This window comes from Ambystoma mexicanum, chromosome 9 (assembly GCF_040938575.1).
Source record: "Ambystoma mexicanum isolate Mex_15411 chromosome 9, UKY_AmexF1_1, whole genome shotgun sequence".
Lineage (NCBI taxonomy): Eukaryota > Metazoa > Chordata > Amphibia > Caudata > Ambystomatidae > Ambystoma > Ambystoma mexicanum.
In genome coordinates this window covers 957,441,177-957,460,201 of record NC_090931.1, presented here as the reverse complement: position 1 = coordinate 957,460,201, position 19,025 = coordinate 957,441,177, and the positions used below count along the sequence as shown (strand labels likewise).

Genomic DNA, 19,025 nt, shown 5'->3' with positions numbered 1-19,025 from the left:
TACTTGGCATCGTAGCACAAGCATGAATCCAGAGACTCCTCCGTCTGGAGATCCCTTCCGCCAATGGCATAGATTAAGTTGTCGCCGTCACCCAGGCCAAAGAGACATCTGGCAGAAGGCATGGGCGGGAGTCCAATCCACTCGCCAGCGATGTTGTCAAGCTGAAACAGAGCAAAGACCAGCATTACGGAAGCAGTCCAGAGTAGCTCCACCCACGGGTCTCCGAAATCAGCAACCGCCCCCACACCGCCCCCAAAATGTCTAGGACTGCAGTTGGAATGATACATGAACCCCCCCCCCCCCCCCCGGAATAACAATCTGCCTCCCTCATTTCCTCCCCCGGGTACTGTGTCCACAAAGGGCACCAGTGAGAGAACATTAAGGTACTGCGTGGAAGCTTGTTAGAAATGGCAGCAATTTGAGGTGGGCTGGCCAACAGGGAACTCGGGCTATTTCCAGGTAGGCCTGGGCCCCAATGGCCTCTTTAGTGTGGTGAACTACTTTTCTGCTCCTCTTTCACTCACTATATCTCTTTGAAGCAAATCATTTGTTATAACGATTCCAGTCTGTTATTCCTCACTGTTAACAAAAGTATTATGTCAGTTTGTTATGTTTAACTATTTTTAAATCTGAATACAGGGAGAAATGTGCTTTTAAATACAAGTGTTGGACCATTCTTTCTACATTTTCTTTGGCGGAGACCCCCCAAATCCTAGTTTGAGGGGCTCAGTTTGCTCTCTAGATCCACTTATCCGGTCTACTATGGGGCCACTTTGAAATACATGTCCAGGGCCACTTTTAGTTCCCTCTCCACCCCAGGCAACAAATGAAATGTAAGGTTCAAGCATAGACATCTCACCACTGCCCACAGCTAAAGTCAAAGCACATACAAACTGTCTCTCTAGCGAATATACTAAACCTGCTCTAGCCCTCTTAAATTGTTACTGTCTACTCTTATTGGAACCAGGTTCTTCATTGATAATTTGAGTTGCAATACAATTAGGTTTTCTAATAGGCGCTTTCCAGGATCTCTCTATTAAAGTAACTAACCCTTGACCACTGTCTCTGATGTTCCTGCTAATTGACCTTTTCTATATAGGATCTACAATGCCAACGGTTGGTTCACTGGCACTAGCGGGATTTCCAATTAGAATCGTCTGAGAACGAGGTCAGTGCCACAGACGATTCTTCAGGTCTCGTGTACATCAAACCAAGATCTCACCATGCGCCATCAGGGACCATGAATACAAAGGAACTAACTAAAGTAACTAAAAAAAACTAAATTCATCAGCGAAGCAGTGCCATCACAGCCCAGACAGCCTTGTGAAAGACTTCACAACTATCTTGACTCAGCCCTTGCCAGACTTCTGAAATGCTTCCCTACAAAATCGAGCAATACCCTGGCTTCTAAAAATCCACCATGCAAAGCCCCTCCTAAACAACCAAATGGGAACCCAAACAGGCCAGAAAGCTACTGCCCAATCGCCAACATCCCAGGCCTCGTCAATTATTGGAAATGTTGATTGACCACCTAACTTGCTCAATAAAGAAGAGAAAAAACACGACTAGGGGAAATAAATCAAGTTTCCGTCCTAAAAGAAGCACAGAAAGCTCTCTACATGAAAGAGAGCAAGAATGGTCTCATCGCCCGACAAGAAAGCCCGAGTTGCCCTTACACTTCTAAACCCTTCCGCGACCTATGATATGGTGGACCACCAATGGTTGATTCATAGGTTGCACGACCAGATATCCATAAAAGACCAAACAACCCAGGTAAACATCAGAGATTTCTGATCAGTCCAGATGGATCTAACCTCTGTAGTGCCACTGGCTCCATAACATTCTTTGGGCTGCTTAATGTGTAGGTCAGACTCCTAGCAAACCCCATCTGAACTGTCACCCTGGCTTCACACATGTGTATGAATGAATCCCAAATACTGCTTAACCTCAACTGAGACAGAGCAACAGATCACAGTTATGCTCCTGGATTGGGCCATTGACAACAACTGCCGCCCAAACGCTACTAAAACTGAGATCAGTGCCATGATCTCAGTTGGCCATGACTCAGCCATGACTTTGGCATACCCACCCCAAAAACTTGCCTTTTTAATGGCCCATTCTAATAGATTTGTCTTCAATCCCAGTGAACCAAAACAAAAACCTTAGAATGGTGTTTGATAAACAGCTATCCTTCCAAACCCAAACCAACCTCCTCCTGCAAAAGTCCCATTTCCAGTTACACATCAAGAGGAAAATCACACCTTGGAAATGCCTCAAACAGTGGAAATTACTAGAGCGCTGGCTCTATCCAGTGGTTGCACTACTGCACCAGCCTGAATCCGGTCCTACCAAGAGGTTGCACTACTGCACCAGCCCGTATATGTTCCCATAAAGAGGTTGCACTACTGTGCCAGCCTGTATCTGGTCCTACCAAGAGGTTGCACTACTGCACAAGCATGTATCTGCCACCATCAAGAGGTTGGACTACTGCACTAGCCTGTACCTGGCCCCACCAGGAGGTTGCACTACTGCACCAGCCCGTATCTGGTCCCACTAAGAGGTTGCACTACTGCACCAGCCCGTATCTAGTCCTATTAAGAGGTTGCACTACTGCACCAGCCCGTATCTGGTCCTATTAAGAGGTTGCACTACTGCACCAGCCTGTGTCTGGTCCTATCAAGAGGTTGGACTATTAAAGCCACCTGTATCTGGTCCTCTTCAGAGGTTGAACTACTACACCAACCTGTATTAGGGAGACAATCCACAAATTCTGCCCTAATAGGGTCTTATATGGGTCTAATTAAATAGCCTATTCAGCATCGTCTGCTTCCCAGAGATATGTTACTTCCTGGGCATGGAGGGTGCAGGTCGGCTCATAATCACAGGGTATCGCAGGATATTTATTTTATGAATGCATTTACAGTGTCTGACATTGGCCTTATCTCCCACTGCAGAGCACTTTGGGGCATTACAGATACAGACATGATGCGACACAGAGAGAATGCCAGGAAAATCTATGACTGCTCATAATTTGGTTTTACACTCACTCTTTTGGAGCCAATTTCTCCGTCCTCTCCTTAGTGTTTACATTGAAAGTCTTTTTCTACATTTGCCCCTCTACTCTTTCTGCAGTACTTACCAAGGGCACTGGTTCACTTTAAGGTCCTGGCTAGTAACCAGTTTTTCCTTTTTATAGTATTATTCTCCAGGTATCCACGGTTTCCCCCCCCGTAGATTATCGTGCACGAGTCTGAATCCCCCCAGCCCCCTCTTTCTAACACTTCTGACGACTACTTTAATAGTTGGAGCAAGTGCTTCTTTACAATTCTCTGCTGAAGTCTGAAAATAATGTTCTCTTAAATTAGTCTGTTCGTCATGGTTATGTAGGTTTTAATGGTGTTTGGAATATTCCTTGGGAATGTTAGTCATTGCCTGTATTGGGAAGGGGGGCGTTCGGCCCTGACCGTCAAGCACTTTCAAATGCGGCTGAGACCTGGGAGTGTGCAGTAAGGGCTTGGGGAGGTTACAGGGGGGAGGGTGGTGTCACCAGGGGCTGTTGTGCGGGGAGGGTGGTGTATGCTTTAGCTTTAACATACAGTGAGAACTTAGAAACCATTTTAGAAATTAGCCGCCATATTAGAACTGATTCCCAGCCAGAGTCACAGCCTAAGCCACACATGGACATGGGAGGATGCATGCCGGAGTAGGGAATAGGGCGTAGCCTGGGCATCGGTGAGAAAGGTCAGAGCTGTAGAGATTCCAGATTCATAGAATTTTCATTGTCTCATGTCGCTAGCATTCGTATCCCAGAAGGAATGTGCCCTGCAAAGCCACAAGGGGTTTGAGAGCTCTCTGCGAAAAGCGATCCCACGAGAAGCAGGGCACGAGCCTCCAACCTTCCCTGCCCCAGTTCCAAGTAATAGTACCTAGAGGTCCCTATCCCAAGACCTCCAACATTCCAAGGTCCCAGCCAGTCCCAGACCCCCAACCATAAAACGGTTAAACCCCCAATCGATCAGAAAAGATCAGAAAGCAGGGACCAGTTGCCTTCACCACAGGTCAAGTGATTTGTGCTGCCTGGTGCCGGGGGGGGGGGGGGGATTAGACAACATTGCTAAAACGAGTGTGGGAAGCTTTGGATGGGTGGCGAAACCTGTCTGGAAAAAAGGTTAGTGTGTGTGATGATATGACCTCGAAGTATCCTCAGAGCTTTGTCTGCAGTACCAGGTGCACATTAGATTAGAGATAAAGCATGTATTGTTTTTATTCACATAATTGTCAATTACTTGTATCTTTGTACCTTATGACACACAAGGAGGAACTCACGTGGAAGATGAACAGACAGACTGGGACCAAAGACCTGGCATCCCTTATGGAGCAGGTAGCCTATGTACAGGTCACACCAATAAGCCATTTCGATTTGCACCTTATGTAATTTACATCACTGATGACGATGTGTGCCTTCATAAAGTGTTGCACTTATGAACTTTGCCAGAACGTTCCGTGGCAGCAGAGTGCTTTGCTGGTGCATTTCAATTTTTTCAATTTTATGTACAAATAAAACTTTGTTCTCCTGGCAAGAGGTGTGCTGGCCCTTTTTCCCCTAGTGGGTTGCAATTATTTTGGGTGTGAGCGTTCAGGGGTTTCTCTTCGCCTGCCCAGATGTCTAGGTGAAGCTGGAACTCTCAATACCGTTCACTGGAAAACTTTTGGCTCTCCAGATGTTTTGGAGTACAACTCCCATCATCCCTAGCCGAATAGTGGCTCCATGTCATTTAATCACAGGGATTTCACCAAATCCTGTTTCACCATTTGTTGTACTGCATTTTACTGCAAGAAATGTGGGGTAGACCTCCCGCAACCCTTACACACACACCCAACTTTCTAAGGGGACGGGGATCTATGGGGGGGTCTCCCACAAAATACATTTGCAGTAAAATGTCTTTAAAGAAAAAAGAAATCCACCAATTCTCACACAATGAACTAGATTCTATGAAATCAGGTAGAACCTGTTTGAACCACACATCCTATGGCACTAATGTGGCAACCCAGATTGGCTGTTGCAACTTAATGCAGCCAAGGGGAAAAGCCAAGCTTGTAATCGTCACTAAGGGAGACAGGGTATATGATACAACAGGCTCCTCAATATTATGTACATATTCTGTTTGGAAATAATATAGCCTTTTGGCCTTGATAAAGACCCTTATAGGTTGAAACGCGTGTTGGCTGTACGGACGGACACAACCACTGATCTAAATAAAAGACATACTGAAGACTATATATAGTATTGAAGTATATATCTATTTAACTGAACCATACCCGTTTCATATTACCTACTAAGACTGACCCAACAGGAAATGCTACTAGACTACATATACCTTAATGCCGGGGTCTGTAACATGTAGCTCTCCAGATGTTTTGGACTACAACTCCCATCAGCTGTAGCTAGTATGGTCAATGAAGAGGTATCATGGGAGTAGCAGCCCAAGGCATCGGGAGAGACACAGGTTGCAGACCCTACCTGCCTAAATGCATGGAATAGGCACAAGATGCCTGTTGTTCAGGCCCTTACGTAGGTGGTTACTTAACCTATAGCATTTGTGAGTAACACAGCTTGTAACAACATTTTGGAGCTAGTGATATTATGCTAAAACGGGGGTGGTAGCCACTTACTTATATGTTGTTTTGTTGCCATTTATTGTCTATAAATATTCTATCAAGTATTATTTTCTGTTTGTTTTTAGTTCACTGACCACTTGACTCTGTGGTGCAGGTTAAATGTGGCGATATTACTATATACTGCCACATTACCGCATAGTTGGGCAGAAAGTTGGAGGATTCACCTCCAGCTTTAAGCTGAAAGTAAATCTGCTGATTTTCTGCCCATTTTTGGCACAATTACTGCAGCAGCATATCCGCCGAAAATGCCAAGTGGCGGTAATGGTAATTCTGTTAGGTGGTTTTCTGGCAGATTTACCGCTGGAATACTGCCCAACTCGTAATGACCCTGTCCACAAACATGTTGTGGGCTTGATATACAGCAAAGTGAACTATGATCGATTTCAAGCAGGATGGCAAACACCCAATGCCCCGGGGATTCCAGACCAAGGGGTATGCTAGTCAGTGCCAGCTGGACATGCTTCTTTTCCTATGGCTCACTGGGATCTCTACTGACGTTATTCCATGATAAAACCCTGAAAAAATGCTGAAAATAAACATGAAGGCGGGGTGAAGGAGATGTTTTTGGGGGATGCTTTTTTTAACAATGTGAACCACAATGGACCATCTTTTGTACGTTTTTTGTTCCAAATCTTTTTATTGAAGAGCATTTTCACACAATTTCGCATCACACCAGGGAGTTACGCCTATGAATGCGTATTGCATATCATAAGCAAACTATAATTTATAATTTTAATTTATAATTGGTTATTTATTCGCATCATCTTGCTTTCAAGGCGAGTGCAGCAAGGCGAGTGCGTTGCCCCTGAGCTAGCCTCCTGGCCCAAACTATATTTTATTGATGTATATAACGTGCTACGTGCCACGAGCAGGGTCAATGCGCCAAGGCGCTATGTTGGGCCCTAACTATATTTTATTCTGGTGTATATAACTTGCTACGTGCCACGAGTAGGGTCAATGCGCCGAGGCACTATGTTAGGAAGACAGATAATCTGGTCACAGGGGGGATACCCAATTTTGAAAATGCCAGGTTTTCAACTCCTTTCGGCACAGATAATCTGGTCAGAGGGGGGATACCCAATTTTGAAAATGCCAGGTTTTCAACTCGGCATTTATAGGGACACCCCCATGCACATTTTAGTTTGAAAACATGCAAGTGATCCCCTGTGGCACCCTGGAGAACATCAACAGGCTTGTACAGATATCTTAATTAGCCCCAGAAATTACCTCTGCAGTTGGCTTTTTTGGGAGACATTTAACTTTTCACACCACTTCCAATCTTTAATAGAAAGAGTGGGGCCGTGCAGATCCTGATTAATTATCCATATTAGACGGGTCTTGCCACCGGGAAGTGCTGCAGGGAAGTCCTGTCCACCAGGAGGGAGACTTGGTATTGGGATCTTTGCTGCTCTTTGCAAGTTCTAAAGCCCTTTCCTCATCTCCCCAGGCACCATAGTTCAGGCAACAAGTTCAACGTTTTGGAGTAATACATTTTGGGCCTCATTACAAATCGCCCGGTATGGAAACAACGGTGGCGGTAAACCCGCCGCCACTGTTGTTTCCATGCCGGGCGATCCCGACTCCTGCAGGCGGGAGGTGATGTTCCCGCCAGGTTTGACCTGGCGCGTTTAACACCGCCCGCCTGCAGGCAGACGAGGAAACAGCGGCAGCATTATGAGATGCTGCCGGTGTTTCCATGATCCCCATTCCCATCGAGTCCCATAGGACTCGATGGGAATGGGGATTAACACCATTCCGTCTCCGTGATTCCCGGAAAACCGGGGTTGTAATGCCCCGGTAATTCCGGGAATCACGGAGGTGGAATGGTAATACGAGTCCGGCGGTAACCAGGTGGTTTTACCGCCTCGGTTACCGCCGGACTCGTAATGAGGCCCAATGCCTTGGAGTGATCTTTTAGGGATGGAGGGGTCATAACTGGGATTGCCAGATGACATATGTATTTCTTTTGCAGGCAAACTCGCATTATCTACTTATAATTCCCCTATACTACTGGGGGATGTGGGGGAAATAAGGGACGGGAAAAAATAACACCTACCGCTATTGAGTAAGTCACTAAACCGTTTTGAGCTTTGTAGGCCAGGTGATAAAGTCAAGCATACACATGCCGGCCGGCAGGGCGCGCATTGGGGCCATATCGGGCCGTGTCTTTACCTTCGGAGCGCCATGAAGTGATTGCATTCCTGGCCTTGCTCGGCATGCACTGTGCCGCCTTTGTGCATACATGCCCCTTTCCTATCTCTGCACTTTCCCCCAGTCCTGCAGGACACCAGGCTGGTGCCTGCAGCTTTCCTTCTGAAAGAGACTTTCAAGAGGCCTGCACCTAGGGTGGCCAACTTTTTGATATCCTTTTGCGGGACACTTGCCAAAAAGGCAGTGATGACATCACAGCGTCATTCACGTTTGGCCCGCCCCATTTGTAATTTAAATGTGTTAATGGCTCTTAACACCTGGCTTAATTGCAATGCAAATGGTTTGTCCTTGGGAGGTGATGATCACGTTTTTTTTACTGCAAACATGACCATCAGGTCCCCAGGAACAAAGCATTAGCATTGGAATGAAGACAGGTGTCAGGGCGTTAGCAGCTCGACCTGCAGGCTCAAAAGAAGCCAGGCCTCAGAGCCGGCCAGAGAAAGAAAGCAGCAGGTGGCAGCGCCATGGTGTGTAGATGGCCACTTCAGTTTGCAGAGTGGCAGTGCTGGACATAGGTTGTCCGGATTTGCTGTCTTCCAGGAGTCACACTCAGGGAACAAAGCAAGTCGGGACAAGCTGCGTTCTGCACACCACTCTGCGAACTGTGGGACAGAGTCCCCAATTATGGGACAATCCTGCAAAATACGGGACAGTTGGCCACCCTACCTGCACCCACGATTGCATTCTATGCCTCATGGGACAGGAAAGTCCCGCACCTCCTTCACGCGGCACTGGCGGCAGAATTCCCTCTCTTTCCCTTACTTGCGCTGCTCTCCAGCTCTTCTCTAATCGCTACACTTTTCGTACATTTGGTGTACTTTACCCTGAGATTTCCAAGGGTTCTGCGCGCTTTATGAATGCATAAATAAATACATTCCTCTCGAAAAGGTGGAAAGTTCTGCTGGTCATAATCATTCTTCTCCACCCTGTCCGCAAGATACATTTTTATTTGTATTTATTTGTTTATTTCTAGAGCGCCGAAAGCCTGCAGGCATCGGGGCGCAAACAATTACAAAATCATACGAATAAATTAAGACAGGACATCGGATCCGAAGGCGGAGGAAAAAAGATTGAGTGAATAGGAAATTTTTAAACCATCTGTGTATCCGCCAAGGTATTTCCTTCTCGCAACCCAACCTCCTGGTGCTGACCACCCCCACTCTGCCCTCTCTGGCTATCAAGTAGGTGTCCAAGTTGCGTGATGTATCGGGCAGGGCGGGGAAGATCCAGGCCGTCAGTGCCCCTTGTGATGTATCGGGCAGGGCGGGGAAGATCCAGGCCGTCAGTGCCCCTTGTGATGTATCGGGCAGGGCGGGGAAGATCCAGGCCGCCAGTACCCCTTCCGCTCTCTTTGCACTTGGCAGTTCTCGTGCAAGTCTCTTCTCTATTCCCCCTCATCTCCCTCCACAGAGGGTGTATGAAGAAGTAGGGTCCATGTTGCTTAGCTATTTAGGGGAGCCATTTTGGGGGGAGATGACCATAACTTAATGTAATGGGCCACGTGCATCTTCACTCTCTAATCTGGTGAGAGGGCGACAGGGGGTGGGAGGTGCATTATGCAGAAATGCATCTTTACTATATCCATATGACGTGTCATGGAATCCATGGTATTTCATGACAGGTCAGCACGTGTATGCACAACCCAATTAACCCACTGCCAGCTAGACACTGCCATCCTGGATGAATTGCATGGACACTGGAGCCATCACCTGTCCTGTCTGGCTCACTCCCAGCTCCCTTCGCTCTTTCTTGCCAATGCCCATCCATGGTGGCGGGGGCTTTCTTAAAGCAAAGCAACATTATGCCAGTTATCCAAGCACAGGATGATGCTATGCTAGACCCCAACCCAAAGAACATGTGGGTCTGTGATTTTTTTTCTTTTCTTTTGCGAAACAGCAACTTCGCAGAATTTCTTTTTCGACCACCCCTTCGACTCCCCCATCCCCTCCCCTGCTATTTACCTTTACCCAGACTTACCATCTGTGGTATAAAAAAAATGTTGCAATAAATGTGACAGCTATGCAGCCTCGGTAAAGGTGGACACATGCTGTGCTAGGTGAAACAGGTGTAGGTGGCCGGTGGTGCATGGTGAAAGCATGACACTTGGAAGTAGAGCATGACTGTGCAGCTTTATTGGGTGCTTTGTGTGTCAATGAGTGTTACTCAGTATGATCTAGAGTGGCAACATCTTGGCACCCGGTACTGCTTGATGCAGAAATTCGCAATATGGTGTGTGTGTTATTACTAAATAGAACAAGCACTGGCAAGACCTATAGACCTGCGTTTGCAAATGTAGAACAGTGTTGGGCGACCGGCGGCCCTCCAGATCTTTCATGACCCTCTCGGTTGACTATCCAGACCGCAGCGGATAGGATGCCGCACAGGTTGCCACCCACTGGTGAAAAGTACATGTATTGTGTAAAGACCACACAGCACAGAGCCTGAAAGGCTTCCTCTCTGAATTTGCAAAGTCAGATCTACTGTCTCTGCCAATGTTTATCTTTTTTGTAGCCCCTGGAGAGAATAATCGATGTTTCCGTTCACAATGTCTGCTAGATCGCTAAACTCCCTGCTTGCTGCACGGCCTTATTTGTGTGTTAACTTCTCTAACCAGACAGAACCAATCATGCATGCACTAAAAATCAGCCAGGTCTCATTTGCATACCAACAAAGCCTTGTTGTTCTGGATCAGAAGTCACTGCGTTGATCTTGTAAATCATCTTACATGTTCACGCAAGATTTATAACGCACTTAATACCCAGAGGTTTCAAAGCGCTGACCCGGGGATCGAAACTGTGTTGCTCCTTGTCGTCTTACACGTTGCCCCTGAGCTATCCTCCCGTGATTGCACGTATTGATTTCGAGTCCCATTTTTGCGCCATATCAGTCTTGGAAGAAATATAAATTTGAGTTGTACCCAATGTAAAACTTGCACCATATCCAATTACCCAGCTTGCTACCTGCCCCCGCCTTCAAACATAGACTCTTACATCAAGGCAATTCAGGAATAACGCGCGAAAATTAAAGATGGACATGTATCATAGTATTTCTTATTGTAACATATATGTACTTGTGACATCAACAAAAGAAAATTTACAGTCATGAAAATTACACATAGCTTCTCCTAAAGATAGTAACAACTTCTTTGGTTCTGCTACTTACAGCATTTGTTGTAAATCAAAAGCTCCTTCGTATTCATAGCAATCTGTTACTGAATGATACCACAAATTGATTTCAGCCTACACGTGTTTCACGACATGGGACATGAAAGTCAACTCCCTAATAGTGAGCTTTTTCAGGGCGCTTTTCTTATTTACAGTATCAGACTACTAATTAAAGAAAATATTGAAACATATTTTATATACAAATAAAACTCTTAAGAGTTATCCAATTAATATACAATGTATATTTACTTGTGATTTACTCTTATCATAATCGGAAAAATAATGTTGATGTATAAAGTTCCTGCCTGCATCACATGGTAATCCTATAGTTCGATTGTTGTATATTTCATATAGTCTCCAAATATTTCTGAAATGTTTCTGGCATGTATTAAAACATTTTATAAAAATATGTTCATTATTGATCTGAACCTATATTAACTTACTTGAATCTAGGAGTGGAACCAAGGAAGTTGTTACTATCTTCAGGAGAAGCTACGTGTAATTTTCATTTCTGTAATTTTACTTTTGTTAATGACACCAGAACATATACGTTACAATAAGAAATACAAAAATATATGTACATCTTTAATGTTCGCACATTATTCCTGAATTACCTTTATGTTAGCGTTATTGCAAAAGTCACTGAAACAATTATGTTATCTTGCAAAAACACTAATCTGTGAGTGAAGTCATAGAATATAACGTACATATTGGGTCATATAGTGTCGCATTAGATGCCATCCTAAAAGTTGTAGCACACAAGGAAAACATAACCAGTGACAATGTTCCCTGCTAATAAAATGCAGAGATAAGAAGTCACTATAATGTATGGTTCCATTTTATCACTCAAAGTTGTACCACACAAGAAAAACAATACTATATAAAATGCAGCACAAAAGTGGAAACACATCAATATACCAGGCTGCATAGACACCAAAGAAACACTTAAAAGTAACTTCCAAAACCTCTCTCCCCAACCTACACAGTTGAACTGGATTTCACAACATGTCTGCCAATGTAACACTGCTTTCACCCTGATGCAAACATGCTGCATAATGGGGCAGCTGCCAGGGCCCTGTACATGTTGCTGCAAGAACTCTGGCAGAGTGACCTCAAGCGTTCTCTAGACACATATGACAAGGTAACCATGATTTAGGAGTACCTTAAGGGACTCGTATAAGGTAATAATTTAAAAGCTGCATTGCCATAGTTAATCCAAGCATTAACCTGCAGGCTTGTAGATCGATGTAACTGTGTCCTTATTCCACAACACTTGCCAACTAACCTTTCTCTGCTGACATCAGAGGTGCTCTTTTTGTGCTTAACAGCAGACAGGTCCAGAATGATGAAGGGAAAAGCAAAACTACAGAAGGCTCCCTGCTGTCTGCTGAAAAAGCCAGGGTCGACTTTAGGTGTAGGCAAACATGATGTTGGGTCACTTGGCAGAATTGGCTTGCGCTCCACTGGTTCCCAGATCTGTAATGTGAAGCACATATATACTGTGCCAATTAATACCTTAATGACCTCCTGCTGCCAAGGCTCGCCAAGAGAATTACGGAGCTACCATAACCAGGCTAAAACGTGGTGACAGACCCTGCAACCCTTCCGATGTTTTGGACTCCGACTCCCATGATTCAACACTGTTGACTATGTCCTTTGGGAGTTATAGTCCAAAGGTTTTACATCCCTGTTGTAGAGCAGCCAGAGTGGGAACCATGGCAGAGAGCACAGTCACTTGACTCTTCTCAAACTCAAGCACAGCGTTCACCATTTGCATGGGTTCTTTGAGTTTAGTGCTGTGAGGGTGGGTGAGATAATAACATCCCCGTTGTGGGTTCCCATCACGAGACATTTACCCGAGGAGGGAAGCCAAGCCGCCTTCCCTACAGCCCTCAGGTAGTTGGAGTGTGCGGTTTGTTCTTTCAGGGTGCTCAGGCTTTCCAATATTCCAGGGCAACACAAGGTGAATATTAGTGTTAGTTGTTCCCTTGAGTGATTGGTGAGTGTGGCGCTGTTTTCTCTGTGAATGTGCCGGGCAGTGCGGATGAGTCTGATGCCGAGGCCGGTAACTGGATCGTCTGGGTGGAGTGGGTCTGAGCGATGTGGCTCCTGGTGATGTGGGTGATGAGGATAGGAGTGATATGGGTGCATTCCAGAATTCATAGTCCTTCATTTATAACACAAAACTACAAATACCAGAACACAGTGATAAAGCTAAGATCGGCTAAACTACTCAAAAATGTCAGGGTCAAAACTTGACATCGCCCGATTTCTCATATTTCCATTTGATTTGTTCGATGGCCGAAAATGCTGACTTTTTTTTGTTAACCCCCCTTACACCACTTTTATATGTGGGGGGGGTTTAGAATATAATATTAATATGGGGGGGCTGCGGGGAGTCTCCCCCCGCATATATATGTGGTGTAAAGGATTTTAAAAAAAGTCTGCATTTTCGGCTGTCGCAATAATCATATAGATCCTTATCGCAATACCCTAAAATAACCAGAGATGACATAAGAGAACCCAGAGAGGGCTGGTCTCCCCCTGCACCCCTAGCATTGTGTATGGTCATCAACAACCGTTTTAGATCCCCAATGCAGTCTCATTCTACAAGACCACCTCTACAAACACAGCGGCTGAGGGCATAACATAAACCTCCGGATCTATGTGATTATTGCGACGGCCGAAAATGCAGACTTTTTTTTAACCCTTTACACCAGATATATATGTGGGGGGAGACCCCCGCACTCTCCCACACATAAATATTATACTCTAAACCCCCCCACATATATATGTGGTGTAAGGGGGGTTAAAAAAAAAGTCGACATTTTCAGCCGTTGCAATTCCCAGGTTGACATTTTTGTACGATTCCTTGCGATAATGGTGTGGTGTTCCGTTAGGAGGTGGAGTTATGAAAATATCGCGAGTGAGATATGAGGAGGACTTCAGGCCAAAAGTTAATATTCTAACAGAAACTAAACTATTCCAGGTGTGGAACTTCATTAAACTCAAAGAGGCCAATGAGGCAATGCAAGAGTGTTGCTGAGCTACAACGTGTGAGGCTCCCTCCCATTGGGCTAGCCCCGAGCTACCTTATATCACTGGAGAGCGAAGATTTAATAATAGCATTCTTGTGTCTTTATTTGGGGGGGTCTATAGACTCCTTATATGAAGCCTTCTATGGCCGCATGCAAAAGCGAAACACGCCCAGCGATGTAGTGGCATCAGAACCGTATTGCATCAAATAATCCCATGTGGTCCGTGACGTCAGTAGGACATTTTGGATTAAGATGGGCTGGGCCTGTCTCTTGAGAGCCAGGCCTCCCAGGACCCCTCCGCTGAGCCCCTGCGTGCACAGTGGCTCTTGCAGGGAACTGTGGATCGAAAGGGAATCTTTGGAAAAATTTGGAGGATGACATTAAACGAAAAATGAAGTCTCATATCAATCCTTATTTGTGTTTTTCGTTGCCCATAATGGCCCTCTGTTTGGGGGTACCTCTACGGGAAGCAAATAAAAACCTGACTGGTGATCTAGTGCCTTTTGACTCTTGTGGGATCATCAGGTATCCAAAGACACCACTAATCGCAGAAATCTGCGGCATCCATTTTGGGATAGGGTACCCACCTGACTCGCCCAGAGGTCAGCGACGTTGGCTCATTTCGAAGTATTTCGCTGTTGTCCAGTATTTCTTGTAGGAATCCCGGCTCTACAATGACACTATAGAAGGATATGGCGCATGAGGGCACTCAATGGAGGTAGAGTCTCCATTTTTATTTTGGGCTATTAGGTGTTGCTAGCAATCCCTATAAGCCAAAACTATTGCATTCGAGTACAGATAGACTGCCCATGGCCATGCTAATTCCTATGGCCATTCCCACCCAGTTCCTGCCCCTCCCCGTCCAAAACACCTTCTTCTCATGGGAACTCTTTGAGCTCGCTTTATTCAAGCCTTACCATCAAACTCTGCACTTGAAGTGCCTGCCAGTGTTTTTTTTTTCAAAGCAGTTTTTGGAGAGTTAATGACTTCATTGGAGCTGTAAACCCGCTACTGGTGTAATGAAAATGTCTTAACCAGGTCTCCCTCCAGCTATAATCGATTTATAAGCACTATTGGCCTGATTCACAGAGCATTTAATCAGGCCCTATGAGTCCTTTGCCGAAGTCCTGTTAAAAACAAGCACTGGCAAAGCTAGACGTTTTGGCTTGTGTATTAGTATTAGGTATTTGCCAGGCACTGCTATTAAATGCCCAGGTACTCGTACCATTTTTGCACCTGCTACCACCAAAGGCCAGTCAATACCACTACGGCTGTGCCTGGCAAGTGCCTTTCCCATGCCTACACAAAAGCCCAAACGGTTGGCATTGCCAATGCTTGTTATATCATTGCCTTGTGTTCTTTGTTTCCCAAGAGGTTGTGACCTCACAAACACCCAATAAAAAAAAACAAGCCTGATGCTCTAGTGGCTTTCAGAAATCATTATGGGGTCAGCGGTAGCAAGATCCCATGGGACCCAGAAGATTGATGGGGATCCCATACCAGTGGTAGGGGGCTGTCTCCAGCGCCCGCCATGGTTACATTAATCGATGGGGCCTAGGAGAGGCCCCATTGAAAGATTGAGAGCTTTCCCTTGCAGAGGTGTCTTCCCACATGGAGAGGTTGCCGTAGAGCACGCCCCTTCAGCTCCGCTCCTACGATGTGACTCAGAGGTGTACCCGTAATGTCATCACACGTTGGAGAGGGATGACAACACTGCGAGCACGAATCCCAACACTGGGAGCACTCAGCAATTCCACTCCATGTAATAAGGACTAACACCAGTGAGCAGAGGTGCAATCACAAAAGGATTGTCCAGGATCTTGATAGGTCAATACAAATATCCATTGGTAACATACTGCCTTACATTGGGGGTAGGGTGATCCAGTGTCTGATCATTCGAGATTGGGGCAGATAAGGGAAATGTGGCTGAGGGAAAGAAGTAGATTTGCCCAGGATCACACTATGCGGTCAGCCACCTTCGTCTTTCTCTTGGGACGGTGGTGAAAGCTACACTATAAATTAGTTGAAAGATGTGTTTAAAAACAAAAAGTGTCTCAGGAGGGAGTTGAGGGAAGGGACGGCCAAGAAGACAAACATTTGTTAGAATTGTGCTAGAAACCAGTGTGGTGCAAATTAAATGGCATAACAAAATGTTTTAGCGCCATTACAAAAAATATAGGAGCATGGGCGGTTCAACTAAATCGCTTTGTAGAGTTGACAATTACATCTGTCATGTTTTGGCCAATCATACAAACAAAGTTCTTTGAAATGCATAAATAATTCATTAATATTAGCATCAGGGGATCCAATATGGTTATCTGATTAGGAGCCCCCACAACTCCTGGCAAGTCTTGAGCACACCTACCGGCCATCATGCAGCCACCAAATGACAACGTAATACCACCAACCACACGAGCAGTGGCCTCCGGGAAAGTTCTGCAGGCCAATGAGGGAAGCTCGTGTCCCTTCTTTTGATTACATTTTCTTCTGGTCAAAACACTGAAAACTATACATAACCTCACGTCCACCCTTGTCTTGTCACAGACCTTACTAAACTAAGGCTTCGTGCCCTTCCAGGCAGAAACCAGCGAAGTTTGCAACTATTTCTGGAATATTCCTCTACTCCCTGAGGGGAGTATGTACCCCCGCCCCTCCTTGTCCTCTGCTTGTGTTTCTCTGTCTCCATGCAGAGACCAGGAAAAAGGTTGGGACTGGGCTGTTGCCAGTTTCATTTGCATGTTTACAAAAGGTAAGAAGGGGTCAAAGGAGGCAGTGTTTTTGCAAACTTCAACTCCCCCGTCACCCACCATTTCCTCTTTACCCATGGCTATACTGTTGCAGGTCTGGGGGTCATTTATATCCACTAAATCCTATGCAGGCTGTGCTGTTGCAAATAATACAAAGGGGAAATACTAAAGTTCACAGTATATGCGGTCACTCGATTGCAACATTTGAGCATTTTTACGCGTCACAGTCACGTTGTTGCGGAGGCCTATTGCGGCACCACACAATCACCACTGATACTGGGCGGTTGCAAATCTGGATTTAAACCATTTGATTCCTTGTTGTAGCCATCACCCATGGAAACCCGGCCACATGAATAATAGTAATGAAAAAAATAAGTTACCGTGTGTGAGGGTCGCGCAATGGCGGATCCGGTTTGGACACCTACTACTTGATTAAAGATGAAATGACACCTGAATGCATCTTGGGGTCTAGCTGCAGTCAACGAACGCAGCACAGACCTTACAAACTGACTAACTTTGTGAAGGCTGTCAGCAGCTCACATACAGGTAAAGGATTTTTCTATTACTAAGGCATACTTGCCCACCCTACAGATTTAGGCAGTAGGCTTCTGCTTTTTAAGCAGTCCTACCGCCTACAGATTTCAGTGACAGATCCTACTGCTTTTTACAGTGGCAGGTAATTTGTGACTCTAAGGCAGGCTCCAGGACAAAGCATGCATCATATTAATGAGTAGTCTGTCTATACAGTGGACTGGTAGGTCATTACTTTGATTAGGCTCAGACCAATCCACTGATCTGACAGCTACTTGACTCTGTCCTGCACTCTTGCCGGGACAACCCTTAGGTGAACTACCAGTGAAGGCAAGTGGCAGAGTGTAACACCATCACACAGCACCTGCCTATCAGACTGAGGGGGGTATCAGTCGCCATGTCATTCAGTGTTCAACTTGCAATAAATATGTACTGCCTGGGCTGCCACTACAGAGTAGTGGCAAACGTTGCCTACAAGCTCTGTGTGATTACCTTCTGTGAAGTTAGGTAATTGAATTTGGTGTTAAGTTACCATTCAAAATTATACATTTTTAGAATTTCAACTTCTTGCCATGTTGTTACTGTTTGATGGGTTGTGTACTTTCGAATGCTTCAAAGGTGCCAACAATGTATGTTTTGTATTTTCCTGTTATGTCATTGTTATAGGAATTATTATTTTTGAAACTTAAAAAAAAATCCTACATCGTTTTGGTCACAGAATGTTGGCAAGTATGCTAAGGTTCCAACACATATTCTGCGCCGAGTGCAATGAGCTGTCGACAGGCGCTGTGTTTTTCTGTGTGCAATGCATTGAAGTCATGAATGCTGCCTACTGGTTTTGAAGCACTAACAGACACAAACAAAGCACTTCATGATTTACAGCTGTGTTGGGACTTTAAGGAGTGCGGCCAAGCAGAAAGACCGTTTTCACAACAACAAAAAGAAGAAACATCAATTAACTGATCAGACTTGTTCCTATTCACAGCCACTAAGCACCTAGTCGCAGGTTAAGTATATATCTCTCATTACTGCTCTGCATAAAGAATGGCCTAAGCATTGTAGGCATAATGAGTTGATTTCTATAGTGCAAAGAATGTAGCTTGCACACCAATGCAAATGGCGCTGCAGGGTAAGCATAATGGCAGCCATCTGTTCAGTGACTGGGAGCGACTAACTGTTGGCTTCCTGGGGGCTTCACAGGCGCTTCCGCTAGATATAATTCATGCTATGTATGCAAAGAGCTGGGTAATCCCGCCTCATAGAAGTGCAAACACTAGGCCACATACATCAGAGGGCAGGTTGCGCCTGTGTTGCAAGAAAATAAACTGATAGCTCGCCAAAACAAAGCCTGTGTCCGTTTTTTGGAATACAATATCTGACTATTTCTTTTCTTTTAGCAAACTCCGATTAATATTCCCGAGACCATGCATACTCTGTTAGCAGTTTTTTGGGGTGATGGTATCACCATTTTAATTGCTGTCCTGGAAGCCATGACACAAGGAAACCCAATAGCTTGACGCGTATCATGGCCCCACCACTGGTGAAGTGGAGTGTTGCAGTTCCCAGTTCTAAAAAACTAAAAAGCATGATGTTAAGCAAACATATCTTGTTTTGTGATATGTCAGGTTTATTCTTTTAGATGGCCCAAAGAATAC

General features: G+C 45.3%; 1 protein-coding gene across 1 annotated transcript in view; it reads right to left on the bottom strand.

The window, feature by feature from the left end:
- KLHL41 (kelch like family member 41) overlaps positions 1-19,025 on the bottom strand; it is a 94,012-nt gene that overhangs the window by 50,393 nt on the left and 24,594 nt on the right. Inside the window, exon 2 of the mRNA XM_069616161.1 lies at positions 4-161. Coding sequence (XP_069472262.1) covers positions 4-161 — 158 coding nt within the window. The remainder of the gene's footprint in view (positions 1-3; positions 162-19,025) is intronic.